The following is a 16,833-nucleotide window of genomic DNA, read 5'->3' as shown; positions in this document are numbered from 1 at the left end:
GTTCCAGTATCTCAACATCTCTCTTGAATTGAGTAGCCCAGAACTGGACACAGAGGACTGAGGGCTTCCTTCTCTTTGCTCTCACAAAAAACAAACAACAAACAAACAAACAAAAGGCAAAAAAGCAGAGGCTCTTCCCCTGCAATCTGTGTTTATCTACAGCTCTTTGCCCCCCACAGCTCCCTGGGAAGATGATTAACTATTTCTGGGTACTGTTTTCTGGTTACCCTTTTCTTTTTTTGTTTTAAACTAAACCAGTCATTTTTGGTGTGGACTAAAGAAAACTTTGCTGGCTTACAGCATTAATTTAGGTGCATTTTACAGTATTTCTAAGGAGCCTAAAGCATATCTGGTACCCTCCCTTTTCTTAAATAAAAATGTGCTTTACTTTAAAAACGTATTTTGTGTGTAAGCCACATAGCGATAACATTAAATGCTGTATAAAGATGGTGATAAAACTGGTTGTAACACTTATGTATTTTTCATGATCAAAGTGCTTTGCAGTTGGAGATGCTATAAATGCATGCTTGCTCCTGCAGGCAGCAACACATTTATAACAGTAAAAAAATCAGGACCTGGTCGCTCTGGATACAGGAGGGTCAGGCAGATCTCCAGGACAAAATGGGAGCTGGGGCATCTGTCCTGGTGTGCTACAGCCATGGGAAGGTTGTGTGGCTCTTGCTGAGGAAGAAGCTGTGGAGGACTGGATGGAAAATACTGCTGGGACAGGGAGAAGATTCCATGTGGAAGCATCCGCTGACACAGCGGAGGAAGAAACACTTGTTCCAAGTCTTGTCCTGCTGTGCCTCAGCTCTGCTGCCTCCCCTTCACCTTTCAGCAGCAGGGGCATCTCCATATTTGGGTCATGATGTCCAGCATGACCCAACCTGCTCAGAAACCTTGGCTTGTCTGCGTGCACAGTGTACTCTGGGAGAGAAAGAAGGTGAAAACTGAAGGAAAAGGGCAGAAGCAGAGGCATGCTGCTATTGATGTTTGATGGTGGGGTTTTGAATATACGATCTACTCCAACAGGATGAAGCAAATTCCAGGCATGCTGACTCTCCTCTAACTGTATCTTCTAAGCCAACCACATTATGCACAACTCTATGGAGGCATCCATTTTATGGACACTTTTTTTTGCCATGAGGAATGTGGCAGTTCTCCTTTCCCACCCTGCAGCTGAAGGCTCTATGCCTTCCAGGGGGGCTGGAGAGCTCAGGGAGCATATGCCAGAATTGGCCGACACTGCCACCTCTGCTTAACCAGAGTAAACCCCTGTGTGTCCACAGATAGTGCAGGTACCATTGGCTCCAGCACCCCAATAAATGTAAAGTTGTACAAGAGCTGCTGGAGCACATGAGCATCAACAGTCAGCTGCGTAAAGGTCTCTGCATTGCTCTCTATTTGAGGATGTTCAATGCTGCACAGGCACAAAGTGAAGTCTTTTAAATACTGACTTTCACAGAATATGCCCAGTGAATATTAAATAAAGAGCTGATGCTCCCCAAGTCATTGCCCATTACTGCACTTCAGACACCATTATGTGGCATGACTTTTAAAAACTTTTTTTTTTTAAAGGTCATGCTGCTTATGCTGCATAATAAATAATACAATTCCACTGTATAGTAGAAACCTACTTTACAGCCTGCTGCTGTGTTTTGTTGAGAGTAAACATCATTTGAAATCACGGGTCTCCTCCTCACAGGGAAGCAGTTGTGGGAAATATTTTAAATCACCCTAACTGGGGGGCTTTATGGTCTAGTAATGAGCTTTGGGGTCCTCCCTAGGACACCTCGCTGTGTCTCTTGCCTGCTCTCTAGCCCCCTTAGAACATCTTCCCATTCCTGACACTGTTCAGTTTGCTTTTACTTGACTGTTTTGGAAAGTCTGGGGTAAACCCTAACATTACCTAACCCGCAATTGTTTCCTTTAGCTACAGAGGACATGCTCATCCCTGACAGGTCTCTCCCTGCAGATAAGCAGTTAACTTTCTCTATGTTGAAATGGTTGCAGCAGGTCTATTCCAGTCCCTATACAGACTAAGTGGAAGAATTAAGTATTCTATTGTTTTATAATACAGTGACTTTCAGAAATGCTCTTTCTTTCCAGATAAACCACAGGACAGAATCTGGATTTCAAGGAATGTACAGCCTGACTCCAAAATTCCCCTGTAACAACTCTTTGGAGGGGCCACTATTAAAGATAAGCAAATAGTTAAAGGTGCAGATCTTTATTTTAAAAGATCCTTATTTTAAAATCTTGAGGTCACATATTGCTTGAGAAGGCAGAATACAAAGGAGAACACCCATGAGGCCCATAACCAGATTGTATACAACCACTGAAAAGTGTTTTGGTCTTACTTTGCTGTGGAACTTGTATGACATATGGAAACTCCCACACCTTTAACTTCCCATTCCCTTCAAAAGGTATGGGAATACTGTTGAGTAAGTACCCTGCCTGTAGTCAGTGTGATGGAGATGCTAAGTAAAGGAATTAACCAAATAAACAGGGTTTCAGAGAAGTATTGAGATGCAGGAACAGTAACACAAGGAGGAAATTAAGAAGCAGGTTTCTTTCGTCTAAGAGTAGAAGCTTTGCATCAACTGGAATTTAAATGCTGCTTGAGAAATACGCAAAGTAGCACAATTTCACATTCAGAAGGCATCTTGTCAGAGACTGATATATTCTGAGATGAGTATTTGGATTAAAGGGGCAGGCCATGCTGCAAAGGGAAAACAACTCCGATGATGCAGGCACAGGGTCTTGGGTAGTCACAGAAGCCAATGGACAGCACCATACTGGGCCTCTGAAGCTATTTATGCCCAGTTAGAACAATTCTATGCAAGGGTAGACCTAAAGCAAGGTATTGTCCTAACACACCCTCCTGGTCCCTGTATTGCCAGAATACTCATGCATTAGTGATGAGTTATCAAAAGGGAATTTTAATGTTTGTAGGACTAATTTTTTATTATAAAGCCTTTATTTTTTTTGTATGTGTTTAAATATACTACTGACAGTCTGTAATGTATTATACATAGAAACACACAGAAATAAATATTTCCCATATAGGCACAAATCAGAGAACAACTTTCCCCCTTTAATTTCTGTGCTAGAAGAGATGAAGAACAAAATATTTTCAAGTAACAACTAATGAAAAGAAATTTGGACAAAATCTCAAAAGGATACATTATTTTACAAGTGAAAGTTCTTATGATAACCCTGTAATTATATTATTCATCAACAAATCTTAAGGTGTATCTAACATGACAGATTAGTGAGGATGTCCCTAGTTATTTGATGCAGGTTAACTTCACGTAAATATTCTATTTTCCACTCAATGTTGTTAAAATACATGACCAAAATTTTAAAGGTAAGCAATCCAAGAAAAACCCACAGCACTGTGCACTACCAGGGTAAGCACCACCTCACAAACAGAGCAGACACAAAGCTCGCCTTTCTGCTGCATGGGAATACCACCTACACAGTACCCCCAGTGATCTTATACATCAGTGCTCTCAAGAGCCTGGCTTCATAGGTAACTGTATTTTTCCCACTGTGCATTCTCTTGTCTTCAAGAGGTTGCTCAATGACAGCTGGGATGTTTCTTCCATACAGCTCACACTGCTTCAGAAACTGAATGCATTCCTGAATAACGCTGTCACGTAGCATGATCATGTGCTTGGACATGTTCTCAAGCAAGGACAGGAAGCACCGTTTGGCGTAATACCACGTATCAGTGCTCAGTTTTTTGTTGTATGGCTCCAGGCTTTTAATGACCCTTGAAATACCAAACTCATAGTTTCCTTTTACACAGTAGAGAGTACCAATGACTAGATTGACAATGCAAAGATGGTAGGTATTTTTATCAGGATTGTCATAGGCCAGTTTCTCTTCTCCCTTCTCGATTTTCCTCATCAGTTCCTCTGCATCTTCATTCTGGCTTGTCAGGATGTAGGAAACACAGAGGTTAGCTAACACAATAGCACTCACATTGAGAATGTTGTCATACTGCTTTTTAACTATGGGCTCATAGAGGCCAATAGCCTCTTTATACTTGTTCTCCTGCATGAAGAGCACATGAGCCACATTGAGCTTCCACACTTCATGTTCCTTACAGAACTCCACCGATTTGCGGAAAATCTTTTCTACCATTGTGTAGTTCTTCATATCCCAGTAGATCTTTGCCTGGGCCATCAAGACAGGCACATATTTATCCAGAGTCTCATCGTACTCATTAACCGCCTTTTTCACAGCTTCGTCATCCCAGTTTTGCCTTGCTTCCTGTACCTGCTTTGAGAGTTTTCTCAGCTGCTCAGTCAGTGTCCCTGCAGAATCATCTAACTTGTGGAAAGCCTCCTCAGGGGCAGTTTGACAAGTAATAAGGGCATCCAAGAAATTGTACAAGTAAGGTGTGAGCAGTTTGTAGGTCAAATGAGCATTCTCTGCTAGAACATCAGCTGCCAGGTCATAGTACTGATGCTTGCAATAGAGAAGCAGCAAGTTTCCAAATGTTTCTGGTGGACAGGGGTTCTGCAGCAGAAGAAACTGCAGTTTTTCAAACCCTTCAGTGGGCTGGCTGTCCATGTTCATTAGTGCTTGATTGTGCAGTGTGACTGGATCCAGCTCCTCTTCAGCCCTTGGTGGCATATCTGTGAGTGCCTCCTGGGCTGCTTTCAGGTTGCCCAATTGGTACTCAATGGCTGCCTTGAGGTTGAAGGCCTCTACCAGCGCCGTGCGGTGCAGCAGCAGAGTGTTGCCTACACTGCGGACATCAATGCCCTCAGTGGTCATGCCCACGCTGAGCTCTGGGTGCTGGTGGATGCCACGCTTTATGATATCAGAGATGTGTTTGAGGGCAGAGTCATACTGCTTAGCCGCATAGCAGCACAGCGCCATGTTGTAGGACAGCTCAGGCCAGTAACCCAACACTTGCATGGCGCTTGCAAACTTGGTGCTGGCCTCTTCGTGCCTTCCCTGCCGGTAGAGCAGGCAGCCCAGGTTGATCTCAGCGTCAGCCTGCTCCGAAGGGTCCTCGGCTGCCCCGGAGCTGCCGTCTGCAGCAGCGGCGAGCACCTCCTCTACCAGGCTCTTAGCCGCCGATAGGTCGCCTTGGGCGTAGTGGACAGCGGCCTGCAGGCGTAGGGCCCGGCCCTGGTAGGCGGGGACGTCCAACAGCGGGCTGGCAGCCCGCAGGGCTTCTGCATAGAGTCCGGCCTTGTAGAGAGCCTGCGCCTGGTAGAGCCGGTACGCGTCCAGCTCGGGGTGCAGCGCCACCAGCTGCTCGTAGCACTCGGCCGCCGCCGCGAAGTCCTGCAGCTGGTAGTAGCAGTAGCCCAGCAGGGAGAGGCCGCCGCGGGAGCGGCAGCTCTTCTGCAGCTCGCGGCTCAGCAGCGACACCGCCTCGCCGCACCGCCCGCCGCCGATCAGCCTGTACACCACGGCCGTGTACTGCCCGTCGGGCACCGGCGCGGCCTCCATCGCCGCCGCCGCGGTAGAGCCCTGCTGGGACGGAAGCGGAAGCCGCGGCCCTCGCTGCCATGGCAGCGGCTGCCCCCGGAGCGGAAGTGCTCTGCCGGGAACGGCCGCTCCCCGGAAGCGCGTGGGGCGGGCGCGGACGCGCAGGGGACGGCCCCGGGCGGCTGCGCGGGGAGCCGCAGTGCTCGGTGCCCGGGGAGCAGCAGTGCTCGGTGCCCGGGGTCCCGGCCGCACTGCTGAGCTCGCCAGCCTTTTCGCTGCCCTCCTGCCTGCCGCTTCTGCGGCGTTCAATTGCTGCGCCGAAGTGGCGGAGGGAGGGAACGGCGGCGGCGGCTGGTGTGTGCGGGCTTGTCCAGCCGCCGCGGTGTGCTGGGAGCTAATGGCGAGACGAGAGCCCCATCTTGTGTGTTTGCCTGTCACGTTCTGCCCCCTCCGTGCATTTATCTCCCGAGCGGTGAAACGAGCTGCTCGGTTACGATTCCAGGTCGGCTCAGATAGGTCACACACCTGAAAACATGCCTAGGCCTGGGTGTTCCCTGTTCCAGTGACTTGTGCAGCTGTAAGGACAGACATACACTGTAATTTGTTTGTAAATGTTTTGCAAGAGTTCAGCACTCGTAAAGAAAATAATTTAAAAATCACAGCAACCCATTAAAACGATTTAATTTTTATTAGATATCAGTAAAACCAAGTTGTTAATTTCAAAAACATGCTTCAAAAAGCTGAACCCAGCATTTTCTGATCTACTGAAAGCAAAACAACGAGGGTAATGATCTTAAAATGCCAAAGAAGGAAAAGGATGCACAAGTCTTTTAAGTTAGAGGTTTTGAAAGTACATAGGAGTCGCTTGTATTTGAGCATGCACTCAGTGTTTCTGTGCATGTGTCAGTTGTTTCCTGTAGGCAGAGGTTCAAAGCTTGCAATGGTATTCCCCACAGAACTACAAGATGCAGTGTCCAACATGCATATAAGTTGGTAATCAAATACAAAGTAATCCAAGAAAGAAAGGTGAAGCAATAGGCAGTCTGTGTTCCAATACTGGCACATTCCAATGGTGGAAATCTCTGGGTCCCTCGTTTCAGCTGATTTATACCTCCCACATTGGTTAGAAACCATTCCTTTGAGTTTACTCTTAAATACCTTTGACAAAGGTGTGCCTTGCTCTACGTTTTCCTGCCCAGAACACTAAGCATTGGAAACATCTGTTAATGTGCATTACATAATCATGGTCTAAAATTCCACCCAGTGTGTAAATGATCTGTCAGTAGCTACAGTTGTTTTAATTTTATGAAGAGAACATAAGTTTTTGGCCTGTAGATGATAACAGTTCACTAGGATTAATTGATCTAAATATTACATCTTATGTCAGCCACTGCTGGTTGCAGTTTCCAAAAACAAGGAGTACTGGTTCTGGCTGTGTTGATAACTACAGGCACGTTATGAGATTGCAGTGTGCTCTAAGGAATGATCAGCAAGGTCACTAGTGTGGAAAAATGCAGCTGCTGCACCAAGGACACCATTTGAAGGAATACCTGAGCTAAAACAAAACACATTTGTCTACTCTATAGTTATTCTCTGCAGGGCACAAAACATACTGATGACCTTCCCAGCAAGATAGCAGGGGCAGGCTGTGACAGAGCTGTGTCGGGAGGTCAGTGTCCAATGGCCACATGAGGCATTCAGTGATGCCTCACTTCTGTGAGCTACTGATGCCTCCCCTTCTAAGTGTGGCCCTGCTTTGGAGCAGCAGCAAAACGTGTCTTGACAGAGCAGATGTCCACATCTCAATCACGTTACAAAGCTGCTCTGTTTTGCCTGTGTGTCCCGGGCTGGAAGAAAGGCAAAGCGATGGGGCACTTTTAGAAGACATTGCCTGGTAGTACTACTTTATGGTGGTCAGAGACACCTCTTGAACATCTCGTTCTCAGGAGAGCCTTTACCCCAGGTGTCCCTTGCCTTGAACATTATTTAGTTTTTGGGTGGGGTCACAGTGTTGTGTTGCAGAGGAGCACTTTAATCTAGGAGGATGAATGTATGAGCACTCCCTGAGCTCTTCCACCAAATTCTGTCTGCTCTGTGCATCTCCAACGAGTGAAGGAGAAACTGGGGCTGTACCCAGTGGGTGTCCCATCTGCTTGCTGAGCACATGTAAGGAGTATTGTCAGGAAGCGTGGAGACAAACCTACCTTTATGATCCCCTACAGTGTGGTGAGGGAGGTGCATCTGCAGCTCAAAAGCCTGCTCCAAATCAAGCAGGATTTTAATATCAGGATCCTTCCTGTTTACCCTATGGCTTGTTTTGTTGTGGTTTTGTTTTGTTTTTTAATTGGTGGGGAAAAGTTGATTTTGGTGACTCGTCTCATAGATGGGAATCCTGAGTACATTTACTGTGGGACTTGAACTGATGTTTGAGGATGGGAATGAATACACAGGTGCTCTCCTGAGCTTTTTGCTGATAAAGTGAGGGCTGCTGACTGCCTCCTGTGAGACCTCATGACCTATCATTCATGAGCTAAGAAACCTGACTGAATTCAGGTTGCGATTAGCACTTAGTAGGACACACAAAAAAAAGGGCATTGCTTGTTGAACGAGCCTAAGGCACCTGGGGAGGGGAAGAATAAAGTCCTTGTAACCCTATGCATGGTCCATTTTAACACTGAAGTTGTAAACACTGGAGCCCTCATTCAAGGCCAGGTTCCCATTAATAACTGAGGCAAGTAAGTGATGACTTGTCTGTTGCTGAGGCGGACCACATAGAATCATAGAATCAAGCAGGTTGGAAGAGACCTCCAAGCTCATCCAGTCCAACCTATCACCCAGCCCTGGCCAGTCAACTAGACCATGGCACTAAGTGCCTCATCCAGTCTTTTCTTTTAACACCTTCAGGGATGGTGACTCCACCACCTCCCTGGGCAGCCCATTCCAATGCCAATCACTCTCTCTGTGAAGAACTTCCTCCTAACATCCAGCCTGTACCTCCTCCAGCACGACTTGAGACTGTGTCCCCTTGTTCTGTTTCTGCTTGCGTGGCAGAAGAGACCAACCCCCACCTGGCTACAGCCTCCCTTCAGGTAGTTGTAGACAGCAATGAGGTCCCCCCTGAGCCTCCTCTTCTGCAGGCTGCACACCCCCAGCTCCCTCAGCCTCTCCTCACAGGGCAGTGTGCCAGGCCTCTCACCAGCTTTGTTGCCCTTCTCTGGGCATGTTCCAGTATCTCAACATCTCTCTTGAATTGAGGAGCCCAGAACTGGATACAATGTGGCCTGACCAGTGTTGGGCAGATGTGTTGGGTACCTCCAGGGAAAGACCAAGCAGTATTTTACTAACACTGTCCAGGGTAACAGTGGATTCTTCTTCTCCAGCCTTTTCTCTGCATGCCCTCTAGTTAGTCCTCACATGAGTAGGACATTCTTCACCCTGAGAGTGGTGAGAGTCTGCATGGGTTGCCCAGGGAGGTGGCTGAGGCCCCATCGTTTGAGGTGTTTAAGGCCAGGCTGGATGAGGCTGTGGGCAGCCTGATCTAGGGTAGGGTGTCCCTGCCCATAGCAGGAGGGTTGGAACTAGATGATCCTTGTGGTCCCTTCCAACCCTGACCGATTCTATGATTATACATATCAGAACAGTTTGGCAAAACTGACTGAAGTGCTGTGGAAGTGTTTCCCTATCAGAAATAATGAAAAGTAAATAAAATTTCTGTCTATCAAGCTTGTAAGCACAGCTAAAAGCTGTTTTCCACCATCTTAAAATACAAAAACCCTTGGAATATGTTTCTTTGCTGTACTGCATGCTTCTGTAAAGAATCTGCTTTTTCTCTCAAAAAATAGAATAGTATTAGATTATTTTTTGTTTGTGTGTGTTTTTTTTTTTTTTTTAAGATTGAACTTTATCACATTCAGAGACTAAATACTGTTCTGAGACATACTATTCCTGCTTGCAGTAAGGTTGCTTTGTTTAGCTGGAGAACCATTTGATAAAGATTTAGCTGGGCTCTCTCATTTCGTTCCTTGTGATGGAGGAACAGAACCATAACATTAGTCAGCATTTTCTGAATTTTGACCCAGAGTAGCAAAGATACCAAAAGACAGGAGAAATAGATGGAGGCAATTACAAACAGTCATTTGATTGATGGTTGACATTGTTAGAGCTTCAGCTGTATGTCAGGTTGCGGTGGAGCTGAATCTCCATCCCTGCCGGTGGGTGTTGCCATGGCAACAGCGCACTGAAGCCAATAAAAAGGAGAGGAAATGAGGGGAGACTCAACCTTGGGGAAAGCTGTAGGGTATGCCCTATAAATTATGTTATGCTTAATAATATGCAATATCAAAATTCAGGAAAACTGTCTGCACCTGCCAGTGGTACTATGTCAGTCCCTGGTATCTGTTTATGCCATAAGTACATGTTGTAAGTTTTGTATGATTCGCTGCTTACTCTCCCGTGTATGTTTTTACTCAGGGATGAAAGAAGTGGTAAAATAATAGCAGAAACATTTCTATTTGGTGCATGTATTCACTGCTGTGCAGTCTGCATTTCTGCCCCTTCCTTGCTTCTTTCTGCTAGAGAACATGGTGTGGTTCAGTTGTGTACTAAGAGATTGGCTTGCAGTGGCACTGGAATCCCCAGCTACTCTCCTGTACACATGATTGGTAGCACAGAGGGGTTTGCATTTGTGCTTTTTTTTTTTTCCAAAGGAGTGATCAGCAGATCTGTTGTTTCTGTTTGATTGTCAGACACATGAAGTCAGCTTTTCAAAGGTGCTAACAACTCACTTTCCGTAGAAAGAAGGAGAGCTCTTTTTAGCATCTGGTCAGCTGGGCCAGGTTCTGATTTCTGTTAAATTGGTGCCAGCTCAAGGTAATTCCACTGAAGTAAATGGATTTTGGCACAGGTGTAAAACTAAGCTGAATTCAGCTGTAATTTCTGCTGCCAGATAATGCTATATTTAGAACCTCATTTTTCATGGAGCACAAAGGCTTTTTTCTCTGTGAATGGGAACTTGTAAGCACCGCAACGTGACTCTTCTTGTGTCCGGTCATGCAGCAGAGAAAGCACCCTCAAATCATACATCACAGTTTTGCTACACTAGTGATCTTTGCACCAATGCAAAGAGACCAACCCTCAGGTAATACTAGCGTCATCTCACAGAACTAGACACGTTTGGCTTTGTGACCTATCACGTTCAATTAGATTTTTATGAACACCATGACCATAGATGTCTACATGTGTGCCTTGGCTAGTGCTGTGCTGGCTGTAATGATAATATATCAAATTGTACTGAAAGGACTGCAAGGGGAGTAAGAGGTAGTCGGTCTGGTATGATGATATTCTTCCTTGCCACCGTTTAAAGAGTATTACCTTCAGCTGGAAATTATACTAGATAGGCTTGTCTGTGCTCCACTTTTCAATGTAATATAAACCTGAAGCACAAGGTGACAGTTTTCCTCTTTTATTTGTATTCTATTTTCATTAAAGCCCATTAATCTTTTCTACAGGGGACACAGTAATATTAAAAAAAAAAAAAGGGCTGAAAGAGTATTTTTTAGAAGAAAAACAACCCCCAGCCTCTAAAATTACCATGTAATATTTTGCCTTTATGCAGACTTCCCCTTGCTGAGCAATTTACTGCATTGCTAATAAGAATTTCTCAGGGAAGCAGGGATGGGTTGGTGTTTTTAAAGATAATAAAGTTTGGTTTTTAAGTGTAGCAAAGGTAGGCAATTCTAAAGGCCCTGATCAATCACTAAGAAGCTTTGTTGTAAAAAAATACTTCTTTAGAATACAAAACAGGCTTCTCGGAACATTCAGGCATAAAAGAGGAGGGAAAAATGAGAGAGGAACATCACAAAAGCAGGGATAATTGATTCATAACATGTACTGAAGAGATGCAAAACAACAATGTAATTACATATTCTGTTTTCCTACAGCTCCTTGCATACGAATTGACCAGTTTGCATCCCAGTTCTGCTTTGTATTATTAATTTTATTAAGCTGTAAGTTCTTGTATTTCTGTTTGTTGTCAGCTTTTACAGATTTTTATAGCAGCAGTTGAAACGTAGTGGAGCTGAATTCATGCTTCTTGTGCCAAGTCTTCCGTGTCACTTCAGATAGCAGTGCAATCTCACCACAGGCCTTCCTTTCAGTCCCAGTAAGCCTCTCAGTAAGAGCAAACTGCTATCCAATCAATTAAGCATGTCTGTGAAAGCGTTTCTTTAAAGAATGGTGGTCCTAAGCTTATGAAAACCTTTCAGATAGCTCTTACTGTAAGCGACACTGACATTTGCAGGCTTAATTTATGTCTTTGAGAGACATGGTAAAGCTAGAGGAAAAGGAGGATGAGCATGCCGCCTGAGAAGGAAGTCTTTTTTGGTGCATCTCCTCCCATTTACCTCTGTTTACTGCCACGGAGTCCAGCATGGGCTTCAGTTTCACATTCAGCTTCACTAGACACTGGAAGGAGATGTTTAAAAAAAAGAGGATGAGAGAAAAAATATTGACATTATTCCCAGTCTCTCGATGGACAGTCCAGAGAGTAAGAGAGTAAAGGAGAGTTAAATCTGCACCATGTCCCCACCCTTCTTGCCCCCAGCTGTAAAGTCCTGCGTATGTAAAGCTAGCTGTTCCTGCTGAGATCTCCTTATCTTACTCATTTTAACGAGGCTTTAAGTAAGCTACCAAACACGTCAGAAAAATAGCAGAAGGTGGAAAAGTTGCTGCCCAACTTTGTTTTTTCCTAGAAGTGCCTGAAGCTATCTCCTTGATAGCATCTATGAGCAGGAGATCCATTGCTTAGATGGCAAGTTAGGCAATGCTGAAATAACCTGCAGATTCTCCCTAGTCTTAGCTTCCCATTTCCAGTAGATTAGCAAACAGTACCCTGCTTTCCAAAGATGAGGGGGAAAAAAATCATTTCCACGTGCTCAAAATAAAGGAGAAAAAGAAAAGAGTATTCTTTTTGGATCGTACTGGAATTGCCTTTTTGCTGCACACTCAGTCCAGACCTCACAGGAGCCAGTAAGAATCTTTCATCTGGTTTCAGCTGACTTCCAATTATATAAGTCTTGCACATCTTTGCTAGAAGTTTATTTTAACTTCCCCTTTAGTATGAAATGCTTATGTGGAAAGACCACAAGTGCTTTGCCTGGTTTTAGCCCTACGTTAAGGAGAGACAGAACCTCATTAACAGCAGCGCACGTACGGAAGAAAGGGTTAATTAGTTACCTCCTAAGCATCAGGACAGGGCAGCTATTTTCATGGAATCATAGAATCAATCAGGCTTGGAAGGGACCACAAGGATCATCTAGTTCCAACCCCCCTGCCATGGGCAGGGACACCCTACCCTAGATCAGGCTGCCCACAGCCTCATCCAGCCTGGCCTTAAACACCTTGAGGGATGGAGCCTCAACCATCTCCCTGAGCAACCCATTCCAGGCTCTCACCACTCTCGTGATGATGAACTTCCTCCTCATGTCCAGTCTCAACCTACCCACTTCCAGCTTTGCTCCATTCCCCCTAGTCCTGTCACTCCCTGATAACCTAAAAAGTCCCTCCCCAGCTTTTTTGTAGGCCCCCTTCAGATACTGGTAGGCCACAATAAGGTCACCTCCGAGCCTCCTCTTCTCCAGAGCCCCAACTCTTTCAGTCTGTCCTCATAGAGAGGTGCTCCAGCCCTCTGGTCATCCTCATGGCCCTTCTCTGGACATGCTCCAACATGTCCACATCCTTCTTGTAATGAGGGCTCCAGAACTGGATGCAGTACCCCAGGGGAGGTTATTTTTATTAGGCTCCGAGTTGGTTTTGCTGTCTCTGATGGCATGGAAATGACATATTTGAAGTGAATGTTTGTTGCAAGATAACAAAAAAACAAACCAATGACAGAGGGACACAGCAAAAAATGTTCTTCTAAAACTGCAGCAAGTGATAAGGAAAAGAAAGAAAAGGGGAAGCATTTTCATTGTTTGCTTTAAATAGCAGGGTTAATGGCAACCACTTTGAATGGTCCCCAGAGCCAAGAACCGTTGTTTTTCTTTATAGCTAGTCTGCAAGCCATGGGAGCTTGGGTAGCTACTGAAGTAAGTCTTGGTAGATTTTTAATTGAGCTATTATATGATAATTAAAGGTTAATGGCCTGATTTTAAGATGTGCTGAAAACTTGCAATTTCAGTTTACTTCAGAAGGAAATATGAATGCTCAGCACTTCTGAAAAATCACACCCTGAGCAAGAAGCTGATTTGTGTGGAACTCAAATCCACTCGAAATCATTTCTTTAGAATATGGCACAGACCAGGCAGATAATTTTGCAGCCTCAAGTCTGGGATAAGAGGCAGATTTTACTGCAGTCTTTGCCATAAGGCATTGCTCGTGGGTGACGGTCATTCGTTTGATAGAATAGACATGGATTTGTAACGTGCTTATCACTTTGCCTCATTGTTCCTCATTTTTAGCTGTTTATTTCAGACCACTGTGTATTCTTCAAACCTGATTTAGTGCAGTCCAAAACAGAGGAGCATTAATAGATTAATGACACCTAAAAATACCTGAGAAGCTCACTGCTGTTATCATTAGCACGGGCATCCCCACTGCCAATACCATGTCTAGAGGCAGCATACTAGATACTTAGCTCTTAACTTACCAGGTCCCTTCTATGCAAAGCCAGTTTCCATCCACTGGCAGTTAAGCTTGCTGATATTTCTTAAACCTTGAAAAAGTTCTTCTGAAGTATTTTCCCACTATCCACTTTAGATTAAAAAAAAATTAGAACTTAAAAGCAGAGTTTGAAAATCTGTGTATTTCCAATGTCTCTAAGCATGAAGATGGCATTCTGCACTCACATTCTGTCAGCCCCAGGATGTGGGAGCACGAACTATGGCACAGGCTGTTCCTACTATAAATGCTATACCAGCAACCCATGCCTGCTACAGGCAATGCAGAGGAAATCATTTGGACAGTGGACTCAGTGTGCTGTGCAGCTTGCAGCTATGTCTGTGTCCAGTCTGCACTGTTTGGTTTGTTTCCAAGACCGGTCACAAGACCGTGATGTTTTCAGACTGGTGTCAGGCAGCAAATACAGAGGTCTGGGCAGGACCTACTGCTGCCACTGTCACTCCAGGTCTAGGCATACGCCAAGCTCTTATGGTAGAAGACAGCCCTTTCACTACAGTGCCAGGAGAGCTTGAGCTGCTTAGATAAAATAGCTTTGCATTGACTACAGCGCAGACTAGTGGCTCAAGTAGATAAGGAATGGATTCGAGATGCACCCACACAGTTCTACTGTAATCATTACTGTATCTTATGAGCTGTAAATACCATTTAAATCCAAAGGTAAATCCATGCACTTCGTAGGAATATATACCTGTTTGCATTACCAGTGTCTAATAGCCCAGCTGCAGCAGAGGTTAGCAAGTAAATAGCAGGAATGGCTAACTAATAAAATTAACTTTGATGAAATAAATGATAAAGAACATTTAAGAATAAACCATGTCTTTGATACTAATTTCCACCATAGCACAAGCAATTAATTCTATGGAATACTTAGAAAATATATAGTGTAATTTTAAGAAACTTTATTTTGTTGCACATTCATTTCGATTAGGGATACTTGCCAGTGCAGATTTTGCACTTAGTCTACAAAATGTCTTTATTCAGACATTCAAACATTGATTTGATGTTTAAACTACTGCATCTGTATTTAATATCCTTTCATTCTGGGACTCTTTCATTCTGATCTAGTCTTTCAATTAAACCAACTACTATAATTCCTATGAAAATTAGCTTTTATTTTATTTTTTTTTCCAGCTACCAAAGCATTTCAGTAGGATTTTTCTGATACAAAGTACACAAATTTCATTTTATTTCTCCTTGAGATGTAATTAAAAGCTCATTTGATTACTGTATATCTGGCCCTGTTTTAATTATTAAACTCCAGTAATCAATTTTCTTTTATGAAGCTTCTGGGAAATTATCTCAAAAGCAACACATTTCTCTTCCTTCTGGCAGGCTCTCGACCATTTACTGAATTACATTCATAGCACCTGTTCCTGATCCGGATTAAACCACTAATTTATTTCCAAAGCTATTTAAGTTTATTTGGCTGCAGCCTAGTCAGGGTTTTCTATCTCCTGGCTGCACTTTTAACTTTCTGTTTTATTGCATGAGAACCCCTTGATGTACTGCTCCTCCATGCCACTATTTTTGATGCATGCCTCTTATGACCAGCTTTGCTAGTGATCTGTGTAATTTGATATTCAGCTTCTTAAACACCCCATTTATTATTAGCTGTAGTAGGAAGAGGCTTGGGCTTTAACAGACGTCTGACAAGGGATATTGCCACCTAAACAGAAACACCCTTTCCCCTCATCCTGCTTTGGTGCAGCAGGCAGGCTGTGATCATGCTGGTGAGTTGAAAGAACCTCTGCCTTCAAGGAGTGCTGTCTCATCGCCTGGGATCTCCATGCCCACTTGCAGTCCTCCCACTGCAATGCAGGTGCAGGTTTGGTGACCTTCCCCATTTTATCCCTTTTACTGTGAAAGCTGTTCTTAATAGCAGAGGGATAAAGTGTGCTGGAAGAGCAGTCGTGCTGTTGGCCGTGTGCTCCAGCATTAGGAAGAGCCAGATAGGTTCACAGTTCCCTGATGCATCCGTGTATTACCTCAGAGGTGTGAGTAAGCTGTTTCTCAGAAAGTAACTATATGGCACTGACATTTTCTTACCACCTTTAATTATTTAGGTGTCATTTGTGACTATATACTGCTCTGCCCACAGCATACTTTCACAAAGTATAGATCCTCTTACACAGAAGCTCCTCCAGTAAGGAAAAAGGTTAAAGGCATTTCAGCAATACATTGTGTGTGCCTGGGAGAGGGAGACATTTGTTGGTAGATCTACCTCCTGGACTGAAGAATAGTGGTGGAGGAGAGTGCTTTGTCTGCTACATCACCTTCATCTGTGGGAAAGGCTCTTAGATGAAACAGCCAATATGCAGCACAGATGTGGCTGGAGTCTAAACTACTGCTAAAGCAAATGCAACGTTATGTTGTATTCTAAGACTAATACCAAACTGTTTTAAAGGGGAGCACGGTATGTCCTAACTTACAAGCACTGCAGGACCTCCTTTTCTTCTTTTTTGCTTTGGGAGGTTCCCATACAAATATTGACCAATTCTGACCTTGCTTAATTTACAAAGGTTTGACAAGATTACAGCTCATGGAAGTATGGTTGTGGGTCTAATATTTGTAAAGTGAGTTTATGGAATAACACCATATAAATTCATTTTTATGACTGAGCACATATCAAAAAGTTATAGGTCTCAGTGTTCACTCGACGTTGGAACCCAGTGGGTTCTAATGAATCATTTTTATTATGTA

General features: G+C 44.2%; 2 protein-coding genes across 2 annotated transcripts in view; both read right to left on the bottom strand.

Moving 5' to 3' along the window:
• Positions 1–1,676: 1,676 nt before the first annotated feature.
• Positions 1,677–5,528, bottom strand: IFT70B (intraflagellar transport 70B). Its single transcript, XM_064162109.1, has one exon. The coding sequence runs from the start codon at positions 5,476–5,478 to the stop codon at positions 3,478–3,480; it is 2,001 nt and encodes a 666-aa protein (XP_064018179.1). The 5' UTR covers positions 5,479–5,528; the 3' UTR covers positions 1,677–3,477.
• A 5,052-nt stretch (positions 5,529–10,580) lies between these two features.
• Positions 10,581–16,833, bottom strand: part of PDE11A (phosphodiesterase 11A) — a 151,465-nt gene continuing 145,212 nt past the window's right edge. Inside the window, exon 20 of the mRNA XM_064162095.1 lies at positions 10,581–11,919. Within this exon, the coding sequence (XP_064018165.1) occupies positions 11,758–11,919 (162 nt within the window). The 3' untranslated portion in view covers positions 10,581–11,757. The remainder of the gene's footprint in view (positions 11,920–16,833) is intronic.

This window comes from Pogoniulus pusillus, chromosome 2 (assembly GCF_015220805.1).
Source record: "Pogoniulus pusillus isolate bPogPus1 chromosome 2, bPogPus1.pri, whole genome shotgun sequence".
NCBI lineage: Eukaryota > Metazoa > Chordata > Aves > Piciformes > Lybiidae > Pogoniulus > Pogoniulus pusillus.
This window is presented reverse-complemented; position numbering and strand designations above follow the sequence as displayed.